The sequence below is a fragment of the Cariama cristata genome, unplaced genomic scaffold, assembly GCF_000690535.1.
Source record: "Cariama cristata isolate BGI_N322 unplaced genomic scaffold, ASM69053v1 scaffold7164, whole genome shotgun sequence".
Taxonomy (NCBI): Eukaryota; Metazoa; Chordata; class Aves; order Cariamiformes; family Cariamidae; genus Cariama; species Cariama cristata.
This window is the reverse complement of record NW_009614579.1, coordinates 1-22368: the sequence shown is the minus strand read 5'-3', so window position 1 is coordinate 22368 and position 22368 is coordinate 1. Positions and strand designations below refer to the sequence as shown.

At 41.8% G+C, this 22368-nt stretch overlaps 1 protein-coding gene across 1 annotated transcript in view; it reads right to left on the bottom strand.

Moving 5' to 3' along the window:
- The window catches only part of LOC104161138 (transcription factor RFX4-like), a gene marked incomplete at its 3' end in the record, with an annotated part of 15197 nt that extends 7914 nt beyond the window's left edge, over positions 1–7283 (bottom strand). The window contains exons 1-2 of the mRNA XM_009699469.1: positions 7250–7283; positions 6260–6346 (exon numbers count right to left, since the gene is read on the bottom strand). Coding sequence (XP_009697771.1) covers positions 6260–6346; positions 7250–7283 — 121 coding nt within the window. The remainder of the gene's footprint in view (positions 1–6259; positions 6347–7249) is intronic.
- Positions 7284–22368: the final 15085 nt, after the last annotated feature.

Here is a 22368-nt window from a genome sequence, read left to right as displayed (position 1 = left end):
GCCGGGACCGGCCACGGCCCTGGGGATGCCCGGCAGCCAGTGGCCCCCCAACCATTCCTGAGGTAAAAGTGAAAGGGAGATAGCTCATGAATAGTTCATTTCAGCAAAGTATCCCAGGGGGTAAAGTATTGGCTGGGGAGGGGAGGGGCGGCCCTTTCTCCTACTTTAGCAAGGAAAATTACAGCTGGCAGCCATGTGGGGTGCGCAGGCCTCGCTAACAGGGACTCATAACACAGGGCACTGCAGCGCCTTTCGACCGCCCAGAGGGATGCAGGTCTCTGCTGTTGCGGGAGGGAGATGCCACAGCAAGGAACAACCACCAAAGCTGCTGTCTTTAGGTATCAGCAGTATGTAGAGCCCAGTCCTCCTCCTGTGCCCCACTGTCTTCTTCAAATTAAGGTTATTGCTTCCCAGGTGAGAGTCATCCATTTTCTTAATCAGTATTTTCTATGTCAGTGTCAAAGGCTACCATCCACTGGTTTAAGTTCAGTACACAGGTTTCTGCCTTCCTGGAAATTGCTAGGGGGATGCAAATTGGAAAGGCTGAAAGGCACTGATCTAAATAACCCCGTGTCTAATTAAGGTGCAGAAATCCTAAGCCTCTGCCTGTGAAACCAAGAAGCACTACTCCCCCTTCCCTGGAATAGAACTTCTAATTATCTTTCTTGATTTAAGGGGCCTAGTATTCAAAGGTCTGTTATTAGATAGCTTTCACCTGTGCTAATTAGACTGTATTTTCCCCTGAATATGTGGCACTCCATCAGACATCAAGCCAATATCTAAATTATACAATATTAGAGTCTCTATATCCCTTCCATCCCTCCCCCAGCTGTTTTTTCACTCACATTAAGGGTGAGCACCTGTGAGCAGGTGCTTTACCTAACCTGCCCTCTGACACACTACAAGCCAGCCATACTCAGCTACTCCCACGTAAGGATTTGTTTTAACACAAACTAACAAGAAGATCATAAACTGCAATTTAAATCTCCCTCCTCAGGTATGTCTGCTTCCTGGGGATCCTTCTTCAACACTGTTCAGCATCCTCCACTAACTGTTCCTTAAAACCAAGAAGGAGAATGATGGACTTTGGTGCTTCAAGAATTTTTTTGAATAAGTTCGTTTTCCATCAAAATATTACCCATTGAACAATTGGATTTTCAACAAAACTAAGTTTTTCACAGAGTTAGTGCTTGTCTCCCCCAAAGTCAAGTCTATGTACAAGAAAAGAACTTATTTTTTGTCTTCTGCCAATGGACCAGATGTCAAGCAAAATATTTCTCATTTTCACCAGGTGTCGGCTAAAATATTTATTTTCAGAAAACTTTCACTTTTTTGTTAAATAAATGGAAAGAATTGCACATGGTATAGGAATGGAGAGGACCTAGAAATACAAACTTTCAGTATTACATATACAAGCACTTTATTCTACCTTGTATAGTTCTACAATATAATCTCATCAGATAATTGACTAGCAGAAAATAATAAATATCCCTATTCCTTATATTTTAGTTGGTAGCAGGGCACTTAATGGCTTCCTATTGATCAGACTCAGGTCTGATCCCAGATCTGTTTGTACAGCATGAAAGACGTAAGGAATGCTGTTTTCCCTTACTTTTTGGCCATTTGACATTTTGTCAATCCCCATCAGAACAACATTGTAGATTAAAATGAACCCATACCTTTTAAAATTCAATACTTTTAAAATCCAATCTATTTTGTAGAGAAAGGAAATAAAGACACTGAAAAGAAGTCTTGCTTCAAGGCGCTGTCAAAGAACAGAGCAGATAATTCTTCTGCGACAAATTCAAAAGGACATGAAGTCACAATGAAAAATCCTGCTCCTGATGCACAGCTGCAGGTGTTCACACATCTGGCAGGTGCACAGTACTTTAAAGAGAAACCTATTTGCTAGGAGCAGATCTAATGTGCTCACTCCACTGCCAGTAGAAGGACTACCAGCATTCCAAGGAAAGATATCTTCAAGGTACCTGGTTAGGTGGGAAGCCTGGTACTTATCCCAAGCTGAAAGCAGGTAATAGCTTAGACAGTTGCAACAGAACTCTCAGCATGGAAAAGGCCTTCAAAGCAATTCAAAACTAGGATCATCGATGTACTAGAAAAATAGTATTTCTTGGCTCCCAGAGATATCAGAGGATCTTTCTTTCCAAACTCTATGGAAGTTGCTTTGCTAACATCTCCATCTTCCTCCTTTCAAAATTCTGTTTCAAGCCCACCAGAATAGAGTTCTGTTTGTACCTTGTGGCTTTCCCTGAACTCTCAGTAGTATCCGCTAACTTCTGCTGCCTGGTTTTATGTCCAGCTCAAGGGATTTCTTGCTTCTTGGAGCAAGACATGAAGGCAATAGGAACTATGCTCAGCACCTCTTTAAGCATGCTGCCCTAAACACAGTAAGTGGAACAACCCAAAGTGAAGACCCTGTGTTAGTACACCTTTTTCTAAAATGTTGATGTTAGTCTGTTTGTCATAACTAAAGTGGAGTTAAAGCTCTGCTTTCCACTGGGGAGATAATAAAAGAATCCTGTACTTTCCAGTGCTGCCTGCATGTGTCTCAAAACCACTAAGGAGCTAACATAGTATTAGTAGTTTTATATGGGTAAAATCCATCCCTTAGTTCAGGTAGCTCCACACCTTTCAGAGGAATACCTTCTTCCTCTGTAGCCCTCGCAGTCCAGATTCTGACTGCTCTCAAAAGTGATTTGCCCTTAGCTAAAAGTAAATGATAGTAAGCAGCTACCTTGTCTCCTACTTACGTACACCCATAAATAAGATTCAGGCTCATTAGCATGTATTCCATGCTTTTAAAGTAGTGGGATTTTTTTTTAAAACCCTCTGAGAATCATGGGAGCGTAGTTCTAGTTGAGTAGGTATGATTGAAAAAGAAAGAATTTTCCCCAAGGAAAATTTCAACAAAATCAAGTAGCTCTTTTTTAAACATTTTTTTTTCAATAGAAGAATAAGAGGTTCAGTTCAAACAAAAAAAAAAACAAACTATATAAACTATTGGATACATCTTCCATTTCAGCCAGTTTGAACACAGATTTTGAACACTGCTTTTGACATGCAAAAAGTAGTCTGAATTTTTTCTTTTATCTCATATGAACTGTCTACACATTCACATTTCTAAATATGCAAGAAAATTTGGACAAGCAACCCTTCCACTTCATCATGTAACGTCATGACTCCTTCCCCGTGGAACTGAAGTTGAAACTTTCATAATCCTTGAACTGTATTCTTCCAGACTCCTATTTCAATTTGGAGAATCTGGCTGAATGCAGAGTACACAGAAAATGTTGTGGGGTTTTTTCAATTATTAGATATGAGGTTGCAGCATTCCCTTTTCCTGTGGATCTTTTGACTAACATGTAGAATGTGGAAGTGGTAGAAAGAAAAATGTTTTAAAAAAACTGGAAACTGAAATAAAAATTACCTAGAATTTTTATGTTAGAGTGTAAAAGCTGTGTTTTGGTAGAGGTCATAAAAGGTTCCAAGAGGATACGAAGTGCCCTAAGAAGCAGCGAGATGATGGGAATCCACAGCTATGAGTCATTGCTTCCCTTCACAATGTACTGCAGGTTCAAGAGGCCTGGAGACATCTGGATGAGAATACAAGATTCCAAAGGACCCCTGTGGCCTGCAGCATACTTCAATAGTAGAAAAGGAGACCAGCAAAACTATTACTCTTGTCCTAAAACCCTATGAACTCTAAAAACATCCAGGAAAAAATAATCACAAGAGCAAGCATGATACTGAGTAAGAACATTATCAGTTCACAGTGCAAATTCTCATAGTCTTCACTGGATGGAAGGCCAAAAAAATCCCAAAACAACCCAACACCAAAACCACATTTTCTCTGGTAGAGTCCAGCCAACAACTACCTAATATATTTAGGGACAAAAAAAATAGTCAAGGTGGATGATGCCTTCTTTCAGCTGAAGATGAAAACTTGAGCTCCATTAACAGCAATTTGACCACCGTTCTGAAGAATTCAAATAGGGTTACATAGGTTTTCTCAAAAAGTTTTGCCTCCTGCTGTTTGTAATGTATGACAGAGGCCGGGCAAAGAGTGACACAATGGTTTGGAAATTTCTTGGTTGGTGTGTGGGCACTGTTAGAGAAATGTTAGAAAGAACTTGAGGGCTGGAAAGGAGCACATAGTACAATGATTTCTAAGGTGAAACTTCTAGTTTGCTCAGGATTTCACAGATTATTGGTGTTCTTGCTGCTGGGGAAGTGGCTTAATTTTCTTTCCTACTCTTTCCTCTTCACCCTCTTCCCTCCCCCCCCCTCAGCCCCCAAAACAAGGACGACTTTTCAGGTGGATTAATTCTCTTATCTGCACCGCAGAATTGCTGGCATCAGTGCAAAGGAAACATCTGGAAGAACTGGCTATTAAGAAGGAAGCTAGATGAAATCAACTCTCACTCTCATTTGGGTTTCCATTATATGCTGTGACAATGTCTTCTGCACACAAATTGTGGGATAAATTAATTTATATATTTTCTAAATTTGCTGCCTTTTGTTATCATTGTTTGCCCCTTAATTCCAATAACAGAAGACAGAATGAACAACCATCCTATCTTCTCAATGCCATTGTCTGAAATACCTGCTCTTGCTAACCCATGCAGGTCCACTTCTTACTGTCCCTGGGTATGTGGAGGTTTTCTCATGCTTGTATTTAAACTGAAAGCACATATAACAAACTACCACTAGTTTTGCTACACCCTATTTAGGGTAACAGATCTAGAACAGGAAGAGACTTATAATGATGACTTTATAATTTTACCTTTTTTTTTTTTAATATAGGTAGTGGTGCTAAGTAATTACCTTGATAATATTGTCTTGAACTGTGAGTCTAAGGAAAAGTTCACTGAAGTCAGTAGGGTTGAATCCTGAATTCTGACCCTATTAAGAGTCTGAAGTCACATCTCTTTCATTACAGATTCTTTCCATTACTTTCTCAGTAGCATCAGAGCAAAATGAATTTCCTAAGTCTCACAGGTTCTCGTAAAATGCAAATTAACAAGCAGATGTTTTTTGGTTTTCACCACAATTTTATTTTCAAAGAGCAACTAATTTCTAATGCCTTAATTTTTAAAAACCAAAAAAACCCAAACCTGTCCAAGTTTTATTGTCTGTCTTTAAGGATTCTTGTCCACAGTTCTTAGCTTGGGAGTCATGAAGAAATACCATGTTTCTAACACCCCTTTTCTCCTTCAGAAGAGATATTGCCTCAAAAGAAATCCCCAGACAGATAAGCGTAGGGCCCCAATATAGCAAATTCCGTGATCCACTAAAACACTGTGCTGCAAGGCATGTAATTTTACTGTGATCTCAAAATAAAGTAGTTTCTTAAAATGCAAAAAATGTAAAAGGGACATTCAGCAATGAAGAAGTTATTAAAAATACATTTTCTAAACTTATGTGCTTTAATATTATAAAAATGTGAGTCTTTCTGAATTAAAGAATTTAATTTGCATTAATATCTTGTAACATGAACTAGTATATGAAGTCCAGAGAGGAAAACTAACATGAAGAGTATTTTGCTTTAGAAAATTAAGTAGAACAGAAATTGCATAAACAGGGAAAATTAAATGGTAAACTAAAAGTTGTCTTACAATTTTAAAAAGAAACAATTAGGTTACTTTAAGGTATTTTGGGGTCTTTTTAATTACCTGCTGTTATTAAAAATCAAGATCTAAAGTTAATATAACTAGAAGAGATAAGAAAAAATAGCTATTTTAAAATTAGCTAGATTTATAATTATTTCCTCTCTATGACTAAAAAGGAAGCAATATCATGATTTAATACATGATTTTTTCTTTAAATCTGATGATTGTTTAATTCTTAAAAGAAAGATTTTTTATGTATGATTTGATATAGTAGTATTGAAAAACAGAACAATTTTTCCTGTATGGTGTTCACCAGTGACAAGCAAAACAGATGGTTTTACTCATGAGGTAATACTAACAGCACATTTTAGAGGTCATCCAAACTTTATTCAGTGACACACAAATTCTTCTGGTTGTTTTGACTAATAGATAGTATTACTTCCTTTTAAATAATGCAAAATTGCAAATTCCAGGAAAAAAAATTAATAAAACTATTGGATGTGTCAAGTGAGTTGACTCTTCAAACTACAGAGTACTAAAAATATCATTAAGATGTAGCAACTTATATTGCAGGAAATCAGCACTTCCACACGTTCACACTCATTTTAAATGAATGACAAGTTACTTACTTTCATCGTTAGAAACATTCCCCAGAGAGGTGTGACTGGAATAACGTTTGTTTTCACTTTCATTGAGACATCGTTCAATCCAACTCTCTGCAAAAGAACAAAGATGCTCTTTTTTTGTGTTTGTCTTTGCATAAAAAATAAACTTCTAATATATAAAATTAAATAAAGCACAGTTTTTCAACATATGGTGTTCTGTAGCATTTCTGTTAACACATGCTCAGTCTGAGGTTATTTAGCAAGAAAATCCTTTCTTGCTTTCAAACTTAGCTGTTGCTTTTTAGTTTCATTTTTTGTTTGTTTTTAAACAACAGAGGCCGAAACACTTCCATGCACATAAAGCTCCTCAGGATATTTTCTCCCCTCCCCATCACATGATACATTAAAAAAAAAAATCTCATGTGGGCAACTGAAACACATAAATTGCATTAATTTCTAAGTCTTAGTCTGGCAAAGACATATGTACTTGAGTATTTCCACTGGTTTTGAAAGAACACTTAATGTATGTAAAATCAATAATTCGTGTGCATTTTTGTTACAGGGGGGCTCAAACTGTGCTCTGTAAAGCCCAATCCTATGACCTCATTCACACCGGTGGAGTCCCAGACCCTACCGAGTTCTTTTCCACACTGGTACGAGTCCAACATGGCAAGTCAGCAGCTTCTGAGCTACTCAAACCTTTGTCACTCCATGGTGCATACTCAACCACTCCTGTCCTCCCTCTTTCTCATTTGCAATTTATTCCTGCCAGTCAGATGAGGTACAGATGAGGTACAAATCAATTACATTGATTTGACTCTGCTGTTCTCCTTTCTGGAAGCTATAACATATGCCCCCTGATGACTTTAGAGGATGCACCAGGCTCAGCAGAATTTATTGTTACAGGTCTTCAGGGCAAGAGCTGCACCTTCCTATATGTTTCCTTGGACAAAGTATGAAATATGAGTCCTTGAGTTTGCCTGGAGTCCCTGGATATTGCTACAATAAACTGACCTCCCTCATAAGACTCTTTTTCGAGGGCACGCATGTGGGCAGAAATGAACTTATGCTCATAGAGCTCCCCGTGGTCAAACCAAGAAAAAGAAAGGATAGGTGAGAAGGCTGCAAGGTAACCCTGCAAATTATGACAGGAAAGAACCCCACTGAGTGAAGAGATGCACAAGAAATAAGGGGAAACAGGCCTCGCTGTCAGCAAACTGCCAGAGCCAGAAACACCTTCAAAGACACGGAAATGGCTGCAGATTCCTTTCCCTAAGCCACCCCCAGACACATCAGACTACCTGCACAGCGCAGGCAGCAGTCTGACAGCCAGAGAAAGCCCAGCACAGAAGCAGGCTTGAAGAGAAAACAGAAGCTCGGTGTCCTGGGAAAGCTGCCCATCTGGTTTATAGAAGGTACAAGTTGATATGACTTCATTTCAGCACTAGATGCCAATAAATAAATATATGAATAGTCATGGCCAAACACATCCTGCACAAAATATGCTTTGTAAACCGAGGCAGTTGTACAAACTTGTGTATATTCCGCTCCATGTGTGTACACACACTCTCCATTGCCATGCAAACAAAAGGGCAAAGGCATCTGTGTAGAACTTCAGAAACGGTCTTCTGAGAGCCCTTCAGAATTGATGCCCAGGCCCTGCCACAAGACTCCAGGTACCGTTGCTTTGTGCGGTTCTGGTTTTCAGGCAATGTAAGAGAGGTTGTGGCAGCTCCAGGCCATTCCCCTCCCTCTGCCTGTTTGCCTGTGTATTCACAGCAGGAACACACTGCAGTGCTGCCTTCATCTGTACAAGCACATCCCTGCATGCATCCTCCTCATTCACCATCAAACTGTCCTGTGCCTAAGGAGCCTCACGACCGTGCTGCCTCTTCCCTATAGCCTGCTCCTTTGAGGTACTTCTCTGAAAATCAGCAAAAATAACTGTTGTTGTCAATAGATTTTTCAGGATATTTCTTCTCCCATCAAATTCAACATGGCCTTGTATAAAAATCACTTTAAGGTTGCTATTACCACAACTTAAAACTTGCCAGCGAGGCCTATGCTGTCTAATCCGCTCCTGCTCAGTTACTAACCCACAAGCCTGCGGCGACTAACTTTGAGGCTTTCCCTTCTCACGCTGCTCAGCTGCATCGGGTGGGGGTGCATCAGCTCCTTGTCTAAAGGCCAACAAGGATATGGCTACTTTGTGCCAGATTTCTTTTACTGCCCTAAAACTGAGCTAATAGCATCTCTCCTCTCCCGTTTTCGTACCATGAGCTGGGGGAGAGGAGCTTGGATCCTCACAGATCACTACAAGGTGAAGAGAAACTTGCTGCTGAGAACAACATGAGAGAGGTGCAAGAAGCCTTGAGAAAGATTTCCCTACCTCCTCCTCCTCCTTTCAGCGCACAGCCATGGCTGTATATAATTCCCTTGGCTCTGAGCCCAGCTGCAGGGAGTAAAAGCAAAGGCGGCTGCCATTAGCGCCAAGGAGAGACCGATGCCCAGCTCTGCCCTTTCTTTTCCTCCCGGCACCGGGAGCTGGGAAGCTGGGATGCATCCTCTTCCCTCAGCAGCAGGGAACTGGCAGCAGCCATCTTTAGTCACGTTCCCTGCCTAAGTGGTAGGAAAAAAAACTTTTTCGAGTGTCGCTCAATAAGAGTTTTCACCGTCCTTGTTCACGTACTGATAACTGCGCATATACCCCTTTTTCATTGGTAAAGCAGGCAGTTTACACTGCAAGATGTAAAGTGTCTGGAGTAGGACACAGTTACTGTTTAATTATGTGCTGCAACTCCTTTGGTCCTGAATCACCCTGGTTCAGCTCGCTGCAGCCTGAGTCTGGCTTTGTCTTTGTGGCCTTGCATTTAAATAGCTGATAGAAATTCTTCAAGCCTGAAAAGATACATGACCTGTCTGGCAGCAAAGAATGAAGAAAACTAACTCTTTTGAGCAAAAATGTCAGGGAGTTTATGGCAAATTTGTCAAATTATTTGGCAGATGACAAAATGCAACAAAACCAAGTAGCTATTTAAAGGCTGTATTATCTCATATACCGAGTGATATAAGTATAAATAAATAAGTATTCCAATAAATACCTTCATTTAATAAGTAGATTATACAAACAGCAAAAAATAATATAAAGAAAAAGTTTTTACAAAGCTTTTGACTCCCAATATTAATAAGAATGCCTTCAGGCATTAAAAGAAAGTACAACCACAGTTTTGCTGAAATTGAAAATACTCCCTTTCGGAGCCCAAAGATCCCAGATATAGCACCTGCCTTAAATAAAAGAAAAAAAAAGAGAGAGAGAAAAAGAGACAGAGCAAACAAAATAAAAAAGTCAAAACTAAATCTGATGTTTATAAGTTCTTCCAGAATTAATACTAGGTAGAGTCCTGTACACATTGAATGCTCTTGTCCTCACAACACAGGGATGTACAACCCAGCTGCACTGGTGCCTGTCCTAGGCAGTCCCTGCCTGGCTAACACTCGGGGTCTCTAGGCTGAGGCTTCACCACTTGCTCCCAAGGCTGACGCCAATCACACCATACCACTGTTCTGGACAGGCATTAAGTCACACAGTCTGGAAGGTTTCCTACGATTAAAACCTAAATTATTGGGCTTGGACCTTACAAACTTCTCACCGACAGGATTTCGTGTCGGGAACAGTCACAGAGTAATGGCAAGTTCAGGTGGTGATTAAGCAGAAGTGCATATCAGACCTGATAACAATGATGAAACGATAACACAACGTGCAGAAAATCCAAAGTGCTCCTGAGAGCTGAAGAGAACCCTGTGTCTTACACAGGGTATATTTTTACTTGCTGTGTATTCACACAAGTATATCAAGTCTTAATGTATTTCCCCTCCCTGCTCCCTAGGACTCCTTCCCACCCTGAGCCCCAGTATACTGTACCCTCAGTTGTACCAGCAGAGTGGTTGGAGCAGGGATCAGTGCTAGCCAAAAAAGCCATTCTGGCCAAATAAATAAATTAACTAACATCTACTAGTGAAATGTAGTGTAGTCACACGCTGATAACCTGTACTGTGAGGTGATAAGGGAACTATTCCAATCTTATCAGCAAAGAATGCAAATAAGGTATATTTAAGGGTGTTTTGAAGAGGCACCTTTAAAAATTACATAAAGTATTGAATTTTGCAAGGATGAGAAGTAAATTATAACGAAGAGCATAACTATGTCTCTCAGCCTTATAATTTTTTTGTTATATAATTTTGTATACCACTAAATACAAATACATTGTATCTTCTGCAGGATTCCAACACAAGGGAAAGCAGATAATTATTCAAATTAAAATAATTTTTCCAGTGTCAATTTTCTGACTGAACAAATTATCATGACACAAACAAAAAAACATAAATTGTTCCCAATGAAGTGCTGAAAGATAGATTAAAGAGAACTATGAAACTACTTCTGGCCCTTATTTTGCCTTTCTCTTTTTGGTCCTAATCTTGCTAAGACTAACACATCCACTGAACCTCAAGCATTAGAATATTCCTCTTCCATTAAATGTGTCCACCACATTTTTAAAAACTGAAGTTTAAACTGAGGGTTTTTTTAAGAGTTGGCAGAACAGAGGCCCGCATGGCTTTCCCTCGTCACCACTGGTTACCAAGCCTCTTCTCTTCACAACACTGAAAAGCATATTTTTATTTGTGTGGTGCTTCAACAGTGAGCTGGGAAGGCAAGCCTGGGAATCCCCAAAATAGAGGCAAACACATGAGAGCTGCTCAGGGGCAGGAGTTTTCAGGAACAATTAGGAAAGAGGAATATGAACTGGTTTTTAAACAAATCTTTGACAAATTAATTTGACAAATTATCTCAACAAATTATCTCCTTCAGAAGGAAGGGTTTGCTCCTGGAAGACACCTTTGCAAGGCTTCTCCCTCCAGCACCTCAGTTGAGGTAAGAGAATACAGCAGAGATGCCTGCATACTGCCAGTACATTTAATGAGATAATTACTCCCTCTTGTTTGTATAATGGTTATTGGCTTAGCATATTTGCAGCCCACAAAAGAAAGGATTTGTTGCTCCCACATGTGCATAAGCCATAGGGAGGGCAGTGTGAGAGCCACCTGGGCTCGGCTCTCCAGAGGGGAAGAGGAGGTGGGCCTGAGCACAGCTGGCACTGGCTTCTGCAGCTGCTGTCCTGCCAGGAGGGTTAAGAGTTGCTGCAGCACTAGCACAACCTGTCATCACAGCCTCCTCTGGCCTTCGAGAGCCACTGTGTCCTCCTCGGCACCCAAGCAGGATGCCAAAGCCAGGTGGAGGGGTTGCTGTTCCGCACGGCTGGGAGGTGAGCATACCCAGAGCCGCTGGCTGTAGCCCTGTGGGCATGTGTGTGCATCCCAAAGGGAGATTAAGAGATTTTATGGGCAGAATGAAACTCTGTAGTCACCTAATCTGAGCTGCATTTTGCCTCATCTCATTGCCCTACAGTGGTGCTAACTGCATTGGTTTTCCCCAGTTATGCCATATCCTCTGATCTGGATGTGGTCATATCCCTGGCATAATTGTGAATCGCTTTTTTTTTTTACTGAATTTGTACGACAAGAGAATCCCCACATTCTAGAAACATAACCAAGGCTTGTGGTAATCATGGTATCAGAGTCTGCACAATGACTATACGCTTATTTCACCACAGCCCTAGCAGTTGCACAGAAATCCCTCTCGTACACCTCTAGCTCTAGATCGGCTCCCATATTCCACATTTCAAAGCAGTTTGCGATCAGCGTGACAATTTACCTAGTGCTCTGCACAGGGACCAGCATTTCTTCCACAGATGTCTGCTTGTCACTGAAATAGAGCTACCTCTGGAATAAGAATTAGAGATTTGCCAGGACCCAAACTACTGCCTTAGCCATGTACTGACTTGGATGGAGCAGCTGCAACAGTCCAACTCCTTATTTTTATTCACAGCTACTCTTGTAATTTTTTCCCCAGTTTCTCAAGGCAGAGGTAGAAAAAAGTAGAAAGTAACTGTAAGCAAAGGTATATAAAATGTAGATAATGCAGATGTAAAGGGACCACTAAGTTTTAGTGGATTTACGAGAGGACCTGTTGGAAAAATGAATACTCAGAAGTGATGACAGGTTTAATTTTACAGTTCCTGTGACAGAGGAAGATCTCCTGTCATGCATATGGAGACTTAGCGCCCCTCTGAGTTATTTGTTCATCGTTCTCGGAGGGAAGAGTTACTCCTCTCTTCCTGCAGCATCTCTGCCAAGTGTCTCGGCACCAAGCTGGCCAGCAATACTGCCTAGCTGCTCATCTGATCTGTTAGGCCAAGAGAAAGTGGTTTCAAACAGCAGATTTAGCAGGTAAAAGCAGTACCTTGAAAGCTCAGGAGGTTGACTGAAGGTCATGGAACCTCCCATTTCCAGTTTGCTAGCCCATGGTGCTAACCAGATATCATATCTATCACAATTTTTTTCAGTGGAGTTGACAGGATCATGTTCTATATCTTTTCTTTTTTAGGAAAACCGTCACTGCCCTGACAGCTTCCTCTGTTGTCTGTCTCAGAATAAATGCTGAGGTCTGCGTGATCCATCGAGGCTTTTCTCTGCAGAGCTTATCTTGCTGAACATGGTCTGAGACACACCACCACCAAACAAACCCTCTGTTCATGCTGTCTGGGCTGCACCATTGCTGTGGACAGAGAACTTCTAACCTCTACAGCTGTTAAATTCACAACGTCTGAACACCCTGTCTGCTTTGATTATCCCTTAGTGTGCTGCAAACCTAATTTCTAACTGCCGTAAGAATGAAAGTAAAGCTAAAAATGGGCCAGTATATCTAATATTTTCTCTGGTGCAAGTGAAAACTACACCTTCAACGTCTTGGATCAATTGGTCATATCAACTTAGAAGACAAATCGCTAGTTTAAAACTGACCCTTAAAGGCAAAAGGGACTATGCCTTTCTGTCAGGGGTAATGATTAGGAGATAAACCTGAAGTCTGACCCTTAAACTATTAACAGCCTGCTCTAGTACCTGCTGCATGTCACATCTGCCCTGACTAGAGGCAGGATTCGTGTTCTGAATCTCTCTCACCCTGCAGCACAGCACTCCAGGTTACCGGCACATCTGCCACCTGAGAAGCATAATGCCCCTGGAGTGCTGCGAGGGCTGGCTACAGCAGCACATGCAAAGCTTTTAAAGAACCACACTGCTTGAAAGAAAGCAAACAAAAATCACTTTATCTCCGAAACCTCAGTCTGCTGTAAAACCAAGACCTGTGGCCTCGGCACAATGTTATGAACAACTGTGTGCCTGTAACGCGACAGGGCTTGGCAGCCCCTGACTCCCATGGAGGGAGTTAAACTTGCCGAAATCGACTAAAATCAAGCAGAACAAGCTATTAGGGACAGCTAATCACACACACATGGATTTTCTAAGATTTAGGCTTTCATAGGTGATGTAATCTCCCTCCTCTCCATCATCAAATAAAAGGTTTGTGAGACCATACCAGGGCCATTGTCCAACTGCTGTTCCCTCTGATTACTCCATCACATAGACACTCCTCATTCACAGAACGGCTCCTCTTTGACCATGGAGGTGGACCTGCCACACAGAGCCCAGTTTTGCTCCTCACTGCCTCATTCATTGCCATCGGCTGGCAAGGCACGTATCCTTCAGTCAGTGCATGTGAGCTGTCAGGAACATCTTCAAGCACCACAGGAAATCATGCCAGTGTCCTCCTTGGTCCTGCATAGCCATCTTCCGTTCTTCCAAGAGACCTGCTCCTCAGGGATGACAGTGACACATGGCCTTGGTGCAGATGGCAGAGCCACTACCCTGACAAGCTGCCAGATACGTTGGTGCTTTGTTTGCTAATCTAACTTTTTATTTTGTTTCCAGCAGGGGCAAAATGTCGGGCACTCTTGTTACAGTCCTTTCTTTTGTTCTCATTTCTTAGCATACAGTTCTCTTGGAACTATTTCAGGGTTAATGGACATCAGTCCAGGGCACTTACTAGATGTTGGCAGGAATGTTTTTGTTCGTTTTCTTTGACTTAGGATTCTGGTGAAGCATTGTGAAATTCACCATGATATCATAAGAATGCAAAGAATGACTCTGTTGAATCTGTAAGAGCTCTTTTGTTTTGTTTAGCCAGGTCTTTGCTCCTAGTACTGATTTTCTGTTAACCTATTTGATAAGGTATATTTAAAAAATTGGCATGCTTTGTTTAAATTGATATAACAAAAAGCACCATAGTTCATTGTCTTTTAACTTGCCCAGAACACTTGGGTAGGAAAGCCAGAATTTATGAGTTGTTGCTTTCATGTTACTCTGTGTACTATGGAGAAGTTCATCTAAATGTTATACTTCCATTGAAACACTCTGTCAACTATATTTCTCATTAAGAAGCTGCATCCCAAATGTAGATCAAGTACACTCAGGAACCCTAGAATAAAAGACTCCTCTGCATATTGATTCTGGCATTTAGGGCAGCCTCCAACCTAGATCCAACAGGACTTCAAAGTCTTATCCATTCCATTCTCTGGAATCACATACCATATTGCTATTGCATTTTCAACTCAGTATGCATATTAATTGGGAGTAGCCCTTTCCCTCTCCTAGTAACACAGAGATGCTATCTACCATCTTATTTTGAAAAGTTTCACCAGACCACTAAATAGCCACTTGGTTTTTGCCACATCAGGGCCATTCCTCATTTAACAGGGAAGAGAACCTGGTCCAGTTTCAGGGCAGTGACACTTCCTCACTTGCATCTAGGATCATTTAAGCTAGTGACACCAGTATCTGACCAATTAACCTCTCCCAGGGCACATAACTTACACGGGCATGCAACGTGCAGCCAATCTTTTTATCAGTAGGATAATCACATATATCATGTGCTTTCCAAGCACCAACTCTACATACAGCAAAGCGTACTCTCATGCTTCTACAACATGATGTGTTCTAGATCCTCAGTCCCTCAGGGTGTTCTGCACGAACCAATGTAAATGCTATCCTTGTCTCCAATTTAGCTGCAATGTTTCCTTCCAAGAAAATGCAAATGTGACCCTTGATTGTTGCTAGTCCTATTCTCTCCCAGAATAAAGAACAGTCTCTTGATGCCCTTTTTGCCCCAGATTTCGTTAACTTCTTATGCTATAGAATTAATGTGAGGCACACTAGAGAGCTCGGAAGAGAAGGGCCTTCACTTCTGGGTACCTATCACAACATCTCTTATACTGCTACCCGACAATAGTCTCTCTTCACTAGCTCTTGGGTTAAACATTCCCAGCTGCTACCATGGTCCTTCAGCTCACCAGCGTGCATGAGAAGACATGGAGCCCTCAAATCCTTAATTCAGCTCCGCTTCACCAGTGCACAACACCGGAGTCACCTGGCTGAACAGGAAGTTTGTGACTCAACAAGAAACAGAATTTGCATCAAGTACCCATGAAATGCTTCCCTCTGCCTCAGGGGCTGATGAATCCAGCAGACAAGCCAATCTGGCACAGAAACAGTAGTACCTCAGTAAGATGGGCCCACAAAGTTGACAAAACAAAAAGATGCGAGATGGGTGGGAGATGCAAGAAACACTGGCTGTGGGGCTCTGGGAGGTGAGAGAAGGGGGAGAAGGCTGGTTGCTGGAAAGGAGGTGAAAAAGAAAAGGAAAGGAAACAAAAGAATGAATGACAAAGAAAAGAGCATGGTCAAAAATAAAGTATAGGAGAAAAGAGGAACTATAGAGAGGAGGTTTTTCAAAAATCAGAAGAAAAAAGGTCAGCTACTGAAGGAATAGGACTACAGTAAATATTTCTCACCAGAAACAGCATCCAGTCAGGCAGAGTGAAAGAACAAGAGAAAAAGACAGACGCATGTGTGCAAAGCAAACTCACGTGTCAGGATGTAATCATAGCTGTAAGAAAAAGACAATCACTTGACTGAAGAAAAGCATTAATCAAAGGAAAGAGATACTGTATTTATTCAAATGGTGGCCACTTTTCCTTACTTTACGCACATCTATTCCAAACCTAGCAGCTGCTCACTACTGTCAAAGGATGCAGCCACTACATTACTCACAACCATTTCTGTGAGCAAATATGGCACTAACTAGACAGAAACAAAATTATTTCAGCTCTCAACATGCATCCAGAGAATATCTGCATACCAAAACTAGCAGAGACGACATTAATAAATCATCACAACGTGCTCCCACAAAGACTGGTACCTCTCAGAACTGATCTGCGTATACAGAGCAAGCATTTCATGCTATTAATTTTACAGCCTAAATGTGCTTTTTGGAAAGTCTTCACTCAATCCTGACGTGCCTAGACTTATGGATTCATAAACTTTGTATGAATTTAGTCTCTTCCACACTGTCTCTTCCCTCCCTTTAGAAAGTACTATGAAAGTAGACCAGTGCTTTTAAAACTAGGAGCCTGGCTTTTCTGAGAAGGCTCCAGTCTCCTCTGAACAATATGCAAAGCAAACTCAGGGAGGGAACATGAGAAAAAAGAGTAGTCTTCTTTCCTCCTTCTTTTTTTTGCCTAAGACTCACCAAAACAAGAGTCTAGTATTGAATATTCAGCACTGAATACTAACTGCTCAATAGATGGTCTGTTTGCAGAGCTCAAAGTGGAAATGACCCAGCAAGGAGGAGAGGTGAACATGCTGCTCCATCCGTGTGATTAAACTGCTCTGTAAATGCAGCACTCTCCAGTTCTCCCCACCTCGTTACAATGGAGGCCATTTGCTGCCCCTACCACAACTCATCTTAAAAAAAAACATTTGCATTAGAGGGGCCCCCACACCAGTATTGTCGCCGTGACTCTGCGTTTAGAAGAGGAATGTGAGCTCCAGTGTTGGGAAACCCGCGCTAGCCAGCCAATCTGACCAGCCGGATCTGTTATTGCCACAACTTGGGAGGAAGAAGAGGGCTCTGTTTACAGAGGAGCAGAGTGCTCTGCTGGGTGTCCCTGCTCTCAGCCTGCACGAGGAATGGAGTGGATCTCACCCGGCAGCTGCCTTGTTCTGCCATGGACCTCGAGGGTCTCTCAAGCGTTCCTCCTCTGAGTTGGTGTGTTACGGTGTCACACCGTGAGCACCCAGGAGGCCCAGCTGGGCCACGGGCTGGTGTGCAAACACAACACGCCATTTAGCAAGTGTGTCATTTGCACACAGCCTCTCATAAAGCCAAATGTTCCTTGATAACTAAAATAGAGCTCATTCTACCCTTGAGCTCAAGAGGTCCAGAAGAAACAGCTTTTTACAGACACAAGGCATGGGTTGCAGACCATTTTGTGCTCTGTGTGAGAATTCTTGGTCTGGCTCTCGTGCCACATCTGTCCCCGACGGGATATCTGTCTCACACACAGCGCACAGGGCATGGCTCCTCTCCTGCTGACCCTGGGGTGCCAAGTGTGTTAGCCAGCAAATCTCTGACCCGCTGCTCAGCCAGGTCTGACATACAGAGACCCTGGAGCTGAAGGGCTGTGCTGAGGGGTGGGTGAGGTTCTGCAAAGCAGCCCATTCCCTCCAGCCACCAACTGAGCCCACACACCCAGGAAACACCCATCGCAGGAGCAGGCATCTTTTGTCACAGAATGGCATGCTACTGCTGTACCCCGACATACAGCACTTGCGGAACAGCACTCCACTTCCATGTTTGCTTGCCCTGCGTTTTTTGGTTTTTTTTCTGTTGTTTGTTTGTGTTTGTTTTTGTTTTTTTTTTAAATTGGGTCTACTTCCTGCAACCATCCATGAATTTTAATCAACAAACATGGCCTGTTTCTGCAAGATGCTAGAATATTAGCAAAACATACAGCTTTTCCTGCTTGTCCTCTGACACACAGGAGCTTTTGGTCTTTTGCAGGAGGTTGCACCTTTGTTACAGGGTGCTGGAAAGTGTCCTGGGTTGTAGAAAGGATGTTCCGTGGGGCCTTGCGAATTCGGTATGCATTGCTGTCACCATAGGGGAGCCAGCTCTGGGACACAGGTGGTTCCTCCCAGCACTGGAGGACTGTTCATAAGATGCCACTTATGAATTGAGCTCCCCCTCCATACTGCCCTTCCTCAGCTGCAGCTGAGGTAATTTTAGCACTTCTGAAATGGTTTAGCAATTAAGAGGATTGGGGGGGGGGAGTATGTTAAGTATATTAACCCTATTAACCCTTCTATCATTGCATTAAGTGGTATCTGTATTTACATTTGGCTTTTTTCACTACTTTTAAATTCCCCTTGCCACCACATTTCTGGTATTTTCTTGCTTTACAAGTTTAGCACAAGCTAGATCTGAATTTACAGATCTATACAAGAACAGAAAGCTCATGCCTGTTCTGTTGATTTAGGGGTCTCATTTGCAAACTTACATTTGCACATAAGGTATTTTTCATATAGTGAGTTCTACCCAACTTAATGTGAGCGTCCGTAAGTCTTGCTTCAAGTAGCCAAACCAGTAAAGGTGGCCGCATTGATGAAAACAGGATAGTCTGACAGTATTATTCTAAGGAGTGAAAGTTTAAAAAGAAAAGGAGAAGGTGAGCAACAACAAGTAGTTCTATTTCTAGCGACAGTATTCTTTAAAAAAAAAAAAAACACAATAATTTCTAACACTTGAAACTTGTAGTCCTTACTTCCAAGCAAATCTCCTTTTTTCTAAATACGATCTCAGCAAGCAAATCAAACACCTGGAGAAGAGGATTTTGTGTTTCTAAGTGTCTGAGTCTATGCCGTGGAGTTCATGAGCATGCAAAGTTCCACTTTGTCAGAGCGATGGCCACAGCACCAGACTACAGCAAGCCTAGAAAACCGATGAAATGCCAGCGTATGTCCCCAGCCTGCTGCTCCAAAATTAACGCCTCTAAATCCCAGGGCTGTAAGTTTCAGGGAATCGCTCATTCAGAGAAAGTTCCAGCTATCTAAAATGTATTGTTTCCCATTACCATAATATTTGGGATCCTGCATAAAAATGCTCAGGTTAAGCTGCTAATTAATTGCAAACCCATCATTCATAGCTGTGAATCAACTCCTTGGTTCCCATAACAAATTCCATCTCAAAGAAATTAAGTTCACTTACCAATAAAAGAAAACAAAGTGCTTAACTGTAGCTGAAGTGAAGGAAACAAGACAGCGGAGTCCCACCTTTCAGTCTTGAGGCAATTTAAGGTGCAAAAGAGCTTTTTCTTCCTTACTGGATACAGCGAGAGCCAAGGCTCTATTTAACCATCCCCACTTTTCCTGATTTTAAATTTATCAGAAAGGGAAGAATAGCCAAAAGTATTTAACCCAGCAGTTACTTATATACAGAGAATGAAACCACAGGTCTTACAGTAAGCCAGGAAGACTCTGCCACTGACTCCAAGCACCATTTCTAGCACTGGCTAGTATTTTATAGCTAATAAACTACTCTTGCTGCAAATCTCTGGGGAGAAAATAAATGGGAATGAAGACAGGCCAGGACTGCTAGTTATGCATGTAAAATAGCTGCAATTAAGTTATTACACATTCCCAAGGGTTGGGAGGAATCATTACGAGCTAACCCGGGGCACCTGCCTGCTCGGAGGCACACACACCGACTTCAACAGGTGTTCTCCCTTGAGGAGCAGACACTGCAGGATCAGCACCCATCTCCAACAGCAAATTGTATTACAGTTTACAATACTCACAGAAACTCTCCGACACATATATACAATTCTATAGGACCTAAAAGATGTGTGTAAACATGTTTTTAGCACAGATGTATCAAAAAAACCTACACAGGCCTCCCCTGGCTTAATCATCACCACGGACTCTTCCTTCCTACACTTGTTATCTATAGGATCGCTCAGCCATCAAATATCCTTTATGCTATCCATCTTCCTAACTAGAATGTTAGCAATCAAATCCCCTCAGCCACCGGGGTGCTGGGCTCCAGCAGGGTTGGATCGTACGGGGTATTCATTTTCAGACACAATGAAACAAATAGAAAATCCAGCACAGATGCAGGGAAACAGACAAGTGGGTGAACTCAGAAAATCCACAAACTTCAGTGCTCACGGAATTGTGAGCTAATTATTTCGACTCAAATGTCACATCAAGTATCCCCAAAGGACTGACCTTATATTTGTATTAGTTACATGACAGCCCACTGCTGCTCTAAAGGCATTGTTATGAACCATCAAGCCCCGGCTGTATTTAAGGCCACCTCTTCAAAAGTCTTCATCCGAAGAGGTATTAACGTTTCATCACCGTGCGGACTTCAGTGATCCCATGATTTTGCTATGGTGAAATCCTATGTATAGAAATAGTATCCCAGGGGACGCACCTCCTTATGGCTGTCCTAACTTGCAAACCACTTGCAAATTAAGCTAGAGAAATGCAAAGGTGTTTACATTCGGAGATGCTGCAGGTTTTACGGCTACGCTAACCTCCTTCCTTGCCTGCACACTCACTGCATCAGTGGCTGAAAACCAGCCTTATTCTCTATAAACAAACAAGCCGACGACCCTGATGGAAGGAGGGTACCATTCCAGTGACCTTCTGTGGGACAGCTCTAACAGCATCACAAGTATTTCAGCACAAAATGGTCTCTTCTAATTTCGAGAAGATCTTTTGCTCAGTTAGGCGTTTACTACAGTAAAGGCGCAGCTGCGACAGACCGACTGAGGCTACAGGTTTCCTTACAGTCTCACCGGCAAAAGTTTTATCTGTCTGAATCCAGAGTCCTTTCTTAATGAGGGTTTTACCCAAATAAAATCTTGAGGACTGTAAACCCTAAACCGTAACTATTTCCTACAGGTGTCTGGCTATTCTTACGCAAAAGTTTCTTTTAGTTCCTTTTTCCTTCCATCCTTTTAAAGACCTTTTCTCTACTTCAGGTTAATAACAGATTGCAGAGCAGTGAAAAGTATCACAATTCCCCCTCCCTAAGTATTTTAGAATTAATTAATTAGCAGACAAACAAATAATAAAATCATTCTTTTCTCTGAGTCAGACTTAGAAGATGAACTTCTTAGTTCAAGGTAATTTTGACCAGTTTACAAACCTCTAAGAAATCCCTACAGATTTTACAATTTATTAAAACCCCTCAGGAATGAAGACCTGATCCAGCGCTGGGACTTGCGTGTACATCCCAGTTCTGCTGCTGCCGAAGGCAGAGGGAGCTGCCAAGGATCGAGCTCTGCTGCGTAAACATTGTCTGCAGGAACTTCACAGCCAGCAAGAAAGAAAATATTTTTGCTGGGTTTTTTGTTTGTTTGGTTGGTTTTGTTCCATTTCTTTCAGGTGTGAAATCATATCAGACATGAAATGACATAAGACAAATAGGTTAAATTATATAAAGGACCAGTGGTATTTCTTTTGCATGTCTGTATCATATCAAATTTAGGATTCAAAAGAATCATTGGATCATCTTAACTGCTCAGCAGGTAAGAGCCTTTATAAACACAAATCCTAGAACAGTAAAGAACTTTTTTTATTTACTGGAACAAAAATAAATCACATTTTTGCATGAGTATGAAAAGTACTCCAGGGAAGTAAGAAAAAAAGCCTGCTTCATCTATTAGTAAACTGTGCTGCAATAAGCAAAACAAACAGTTTTCAGCAGCAAAATCAACAGCTCATTTGGATGAAAAAAATCGAGACCTAGGATCACATGCTGCAGCATTATATTTATGTTCTGACATGTCGTAACTGCTTTCCCAACTAGCATTCAAGTATTTATTATCAATATTGGCAATTTCATTAATTGAACCAGAATATGAAAACCATTAATTCTCTTCAATCAGTGCTTATAGGCTAAATCCTTTTTAAATGGCAAGCTCAAAGAAAAGGTCACCCACCACTGCCGCACCACCCTTATATTGATAAGAATATAGACCAACATCTGGCCACCACCACAGCGTGTTCGGCTCAGGCACTGGAACCCGCTTTTCATGGTTCGCCCAAACTGCTTTAAGGGCCTAATCCCAACGTCCGTGACAGCACTGAAAGGCTTTCTGCGGATTTCAGCGGGGTTTGGATCAGCTCCTGACTCCCAGCTTCACGTCCCAAGGATCTCATCCATCTAGCACTTTGAAACCAGCGGAGTTTTTGCCTGGCTCCGACACTGAAATAACGAGGGATATTTATTGAGTCGTGCAGAAAAGCTGCACTCCGCTTCCTTCGGCTCCCGC